This window comes from Monopterus albus, unplaced genomic scaffold (assembly GCF_001952655.1).
Source record: "Monopterus albus unplaced genomic scaffold, M_albus_1.0 scaffold195.1, whole genome shotgun sequence".
Classification (NCBI taxonomy): Eukaryota; Metazoa; Chordata; class Actinopteri; order Synbranchiformes; family Synbranchidae; genus Monopterus; species Monopterus albus.
The window spans coordinates 803,436-809,435 of NW_018128075.1; the positions used below are offsets into that span (position 1 = coordinate 803,436).

General features: G+C 40.3%; 1 protein-coding gene across 1 annotated transcript in view; it reads right to left on the reverse strand.

The window, feature by feature from the left end:
- The window catches only part of LOC109970351 (voltage-dependent T-type calcium channel subunit alpha-1I-like), a gene marked incomplete at its 5' end in the record, with an annotated part of 125,189 nt that overhangs the window by 67,484 nt on the left and 51,705 nt on the right, over positions 1–6,000 (reverse strand). Inside the window, 2 exons of the mRNA XM_020617854.1 lie at positions 1,501–1,686; positions 3,886–4,187. Coding sequence (XP_020473510.1) covers positions 1,501–1,686; positions 3,886–4,187 — 488 coding nt within the window. The remainder of the gene's footprint in view (positions 1–1,500; positions 1,687–3,885; positions 4,188–6,000) is intronic.

Below are 6,000 nucleotides of genomic sequence, written 5' to 3' on the forward strand. Positions count from 1 at the left end.
TTCTAAAAGCTGTGTTTGCAATGTGACAATTACCACTGAGGTACATTTCAGAACAACATTCATGAAGAAATGTTAAAGAGCCCATGGAATGTTTACCTTGTTTTCTGATGTATCTACAATGTTACAACGGTGAATTATGATCTTAGACATGACCTAAAACTCAAAAAATAAGGTGTATGTATGTTCTAGTATTTCTATGCAGAGGCAACTTGGTTTATATAAGTCTCACAAACTCTCACTGATGAGACTTTTTTCTAGCAAAATAAAGTATTAAGTGATGGTTTAAGGATCTACCTTGAATGGGCATAATGTCCAGGCAGTTGCTCGTTCATGTGAGCTTGCCTGACATCCATGGTGCTATTGTAAAAAGCGGAATTTTTCGACTGTGTGCGGTTTTGTGGATATATTTTACCTCCTGCTGCCTGTATTGTGACCTGAGGATGTGAAGAAAAATGCAGGGCCTGAGGTTACTGCATGACCATGAATGTTCCTATACAGGGACTCGCTGTTTTCCGAAGGCTGGAGAAGTTACTATGTCTGCATTATGCCACTTAAAATATGGGGTTTCTCAATTACCCTCTTTGTTTAGAGTGTTACACATCTCTTTTCATCGGTACATATACTGTTGTTTACCTATCTATGGAGGAGAAATTCCAATTAATTAATGTTGTTATGGTTCGTCCTGCTGTCCACTTTTGACACAATACCAGCAACATGAGTGGTGCGCATTCACAAACCATCCTCTCGCTTTTAAGAAGAGGCTCTCTGGTGTTATCTTTATGAAATAATTCCAGGCAATTTTGAGTTATGAGGGGTGCAACACTAATCTAGAGTTACCCAAGATTAAGTATTAAATGGCAGGAAATGAGCAAAATGAGCAGCCATGGGCTCTTTAACGGTGCCTTGTAGCTGGGACATTTTAGAAGCTCAGAACACACCTTTCATGGGAATGCTACACAACACAGAATACAGCAGAATATAGAATCACAGCAGCTTGGTATATAATAACATGGCATCATCAATATGTTTTTACTTGCAACTTCACCCTGTGTGTGTATGTGTCACAAATACAACTTTGGAGTGTTTATTGTTATTTTCTTGGGGTAATTTCTTCCTACATCACCTTCTAAAAGAAAATTACAGGAAATGGCTCAAATGGCAAGCAGAGAGGAAGGGAATAGACTGTCTAGTGAAAGATCTTTCAGACCCTCAAAATGCTGCTGTTCAAGTGCTTAAGTATCAGCATGGGTCTACTTGTTATGTTGCTTCAGTTTTTTAAGTGTCTGCTTGTTAAAATCTAACCTCTCCTTCAAGTGTCTGCTTGTTATTTTTCACCCAGGGCTAATAGCTACTGTGGAGCACAGTGACCTTCTGTGCTTTAATGGTAGCTGTTAAGTAAGTGCTCAGGACTTTAAAAAAGGCAGAATCCCCCAGACACAAGCACATGCAAAAAAAAAAAAAGGCTGTTAAAAGAAAAAGCCACCATATATTTCACCTTACCTGAAGATGAAGATGAAAAGCATGAGCAGCATGCAGAAGGTGGCCACGTTGTCCATGGTCTTCATGAGGACAACCAGCTGTCTCCTCAGGGCTGGCATGAACCTTACCAGCTTCAGCACCCTCAGCAGCCTGAAGGTCCTCAGCACCGACAAACCACCGTCGGACTGGCCGACAATCTCACATACACTGAGAAGATAAACATCACCATACAAACACAACAGAATGCCAAATAATGGCAAAGTATGAACCTACTACATTTTATATAATACATAAAACATATAAACATGAAGATATAAATGCCCGTTTTATCCTAAAACACCACAAAGATTAGACACAGGGTCAAATGAAGAAAGCAGTGTAGCTTTGCTGTTCAAAATGCCAGGTATCACAGTTCCTAACCCTATTGCCACACAGGTGTGTAGTATGAACCAAATCCGCAAAGACTATGGATTATGTATAGTAGACTGACTAATCTTTACATCAACAAATCTGCAAATGAGACTTATTTCATGGGTAATTTTAGCAAAGTAAAGTGGGTATGGTAGATAAAATATGGTCAGACTTAGGCAACTAAAATACTTGGTTAACTTAGGAAAAGCGATTATGATGAATAAAAAAAGGTCTATGTTAATTCACATATCCATGACAGGAAGCAAACTCCGGTTTCCTGCATGAAAGTCTGATTCATTATACATCCAGCAACCATCCCGACCTCCACACCCTTACAATCTCCTTCACTGTATACAACTCCCTGGTTCATGCACTGAATGTTGAGGTGCTGATTTGTCTGGGTTTTGATTCCAGGTCTGTCTACAGAATGTGTTTTACATTTTTCAACAACAGCTAGTAACAAGGTCTGTTCTTAAGCGGCCCCAGAGCCCCAAAAGGAAGCAAACTTTCTAACAACTGCTATTACTTCAACTTCAGCTTGAACAGACAAACTCTGTCATCTGAAAATCAAAGGAAAAAGATACTAAACTAGTTGCTCTTATGGTTTACCACTGTAACATGGAATGTCTGGTTTTAGGTGATGCAATTATTTTTATTTTCAAAATAATGACTGATAAAAATTTTGTTCTTGAACAATTAAGCCCATGGTAGAGTACGTGCAATCTTGAGTGCTTTTGTGTTGTGTTGTTGGTATTCACACTTTGTTGGTTTTTCTCTCTTTCATCAGCCAGGTCTCCATTGGAGAGCCATTAGTAGTAATGTTCATCATAAAGCCCATTTATGCCTTTAGTGTAATACAAATAATCGCATTTATTTTTAAAGCTCATGAGATGCACACTTTTTAACTGACAAAATAACAGAACCTGAATACATGACTCATTCTTGTCTTGCACAAGGAATGTTTGGTTTATCTTATCTCCCAGTAATTAATGTGCCCACTTACAAGGATACTTAGGTTTTGGACATAAACAAACTTTGGCTTAAATATTTAATGGATTTCATAATTGCTGTTTGCTGCTGCAGAACATCTGCAGATGTTATGGATCACAGAAGTTGTATCCTTCTGTCTGCTTGGTGTTTATCATGAGCAGATAACCATTTGCTTGTAGAAAATCTGGCTTTAAATAAAAGTGCCTATCAAAGGCTCCACTTAGCACATCAAAATAGCATCGGCTCTGCATCAGCAAAGATTGAATAGAGGTACTGTATGAATAGCTGAGGACATTCAGATAGATAAAGGGAGGGAAATTGGTAGGAGAGCGATAGATAAGAAGACAGATGTAGATATGTTCAATCAACACATATATTCTGTGACAGGCTGCACATTTGATCTTGTTCAGTTTTTAGGTACTTTGATGTGTATTTGATCTCTGGGTTATAATGCGGATCACAGACAAAGGTACTCAGCCAGATGAACTGGAAAAAACGGCAGCAGATCAAAGGCAGCCACACACAACAAAAGACAAAACCTGTTTCCTGACGCTTTGGCATCCAAATAGAGTACATACAGGTGGGACATTTCAACCAGGTAAAACATAGATGACAATTTGCCACAGCTTGACATAAATAATTTAACTCCAGGATCCCTGCCCATAACATTCTGGTAAATCAAAAAGAGAATGAATTACATCTGTCACTTATCCTCCACAAATCACTTCTCTTTTGTGCTTCCATTTTTATGCCAAAATACAGTACATTCAAAGTATGTATGCTTTGGAATTACACTTAGCTTAATTTAATTCATATTTCAATGTTTTTTAACAGAGTAATGCACAAATGTGGGCCTAAAACTTCAAACCTCAGAGCATTAACACGCGGTTTAACGGCACATGGTAGCACCGCCTCATATACGCTGATGTATGGCAATACTGCATGCCTGGCATTCAATGAACAGCTACAATGAATGCATGTTTTACACTGTGCAATCGACTGTACCTTATGAAGACAATGATTCCATCAAAGACATTATAGGGGTTTCTCAGGTAGTTGAAAGAACCAAAAGCGGTTAGTTTGAGGATCATCTCCAAGGAGAACATGCTTGTGAAAACGATGTTGCAGATTTCCAGGACATTAGTTAGCTCCTCTGGCTGACAGAGCACAGAGACAGATAAAAGAGGGGAAAAGAAAGATGCTAGTAACATAAGGGACAAAATGAGAAGGTAGTGAAAGAAGAGAGCTGCAGCAATCACACTGTAGTGTGTAAATATGGTCACATTAATATTTGGCTTTACAGTATACTGCTAATGTGGCTGGCTGGGATTTGGTCATTAGTTGTAAGTTTTCTTGTCATAAACTAAAGTGGTGAAAAAGTGAAAGGTTTACTTACTGTTTGACAGGGAATAGCAGGGGAAGTTAAGTGTCAGTACAACAAACAAGGAAATACAGTCAGAGTGTGGGCATGATCTTTAGGAATATCATGGACTAAAATGCTCAACTGTATTTTAGGACAAGAAATAAATAAGCTAAAAAAAAAAAGCTAAAAGGAAACTCCACATGGTGTGTTCTTTCTTTTACTACCCCATTGCTTTGTATAGTTACCAGCTATTTTACTCACCATCAAATGTTCCAAATTGATTGGTGGAAAGGGCAAGAAGGACAAAGGCCCGTGCACACTATTCTCACACAAACGCCTTGACAGCAGCACAGAGTACCAGAAAGCTACTGGTTAACTGTAGCTTTGTGTATTACTGACAAATAAGGTGCAGTAAGAAAGCAAACATGCTGTTTAAATATTGCCTGCTCTACTAGTCCTACTGTCCACTCCTTTCCAACACACCAGCAGGTAGCAGGCAAAAAAAAACATAACACATTTTCTCATCAATTATGGCTCCTCCACCTCTGAAACAAATTGCATTTTTGCTAAAAGAGAACAGCCAGAAGGGCTGTGTTCTAGGCGGCACAGCGGTTAGTGTTGTTGCCTTACAGCAAGAAAGTTCTGGGTTTGAGCCCGGGTCGACCCGAGGCCTTTCTGTGTGGAGTCTGCATGTTCTCCGTGTGCTTGTGCGGGTTCTCTCCAGGTACTCCAGCTTCCTCCCACAGTTCAAAGACATGCAGCTTAGATTGACTGGTGACTCTAAATTGCCCTTAGGAGTGAGAGTGGTTGTCTGTCTCTAAGAGTCAGCCCTGTGACAGACTGGCGACCTCACCAGGGTGGACCCCGCCTCTCGCCCAGTGCCAGCTGGGATTGGCTCCAGCCCCCATTCAAGAATAAGAGGTATGGAAATGGATTGATGGGCTATGTTCTAACATACAGTAACTTCTCAGTCCTGGGTGCCACACCAGCAAAGCGATTGTTAATTGCTGTAAGAGTGATAAAATTAGCACTTGAACACACTGCCACTTCACTCAGGCTTGTTAACACTTGACAGGAATAGCTGCCTTCCACCATATGCACTTACACTATATTTCAGTTTCCTTTTCTTGCTGTCATTCTCACGTTGCTAATGTGAATCAATATCTGTGTTTTCAGCTGCCTCTGACACTATTTGAGTTCCTCTCCCTCTTGCTGTCTTTCTGCTTCTGTCTAGCTTTGCTCAGAGTAAGGAAGAACACACACACACACACACACACACACACACACACACGCGCGCGCAAAGGGCTAAATTTGGTTCAGTCATGATTTCCAGCACAACACTTTTCAACAGAGCTCCTTTGTAACATCAGCTATGACGCTTCTGACATTTCTCTGCCCCAGAATCAATGAGCACTGGGTTTTCTGAATTTTCATGTCTGTTTGTACTGCTGCCAGTAATTGTGAGTCTATGTGTGTGAGTACTGCGTGTTTAGCAGTGGGAAAACATGGTCTAATGATGCGTGCCCGCTGTTGTAAGTAAGGATATGATGACTGACTGCGGTTTGCGGACCAGCCGAACAATGCTGGCAGCCCCTGGAGATCCATTACTGCAGACCTGAGAACAGATCTAAAGGCTGATCATCTGATGTATGACATAAGATAAGACAGGGGATTTGATGTCACACTGATGACTCACAACTGATTTAGGAAAGTGAGCAGTCTGTACTTGAAAAGTGAACTACACACAATGTTTAAAC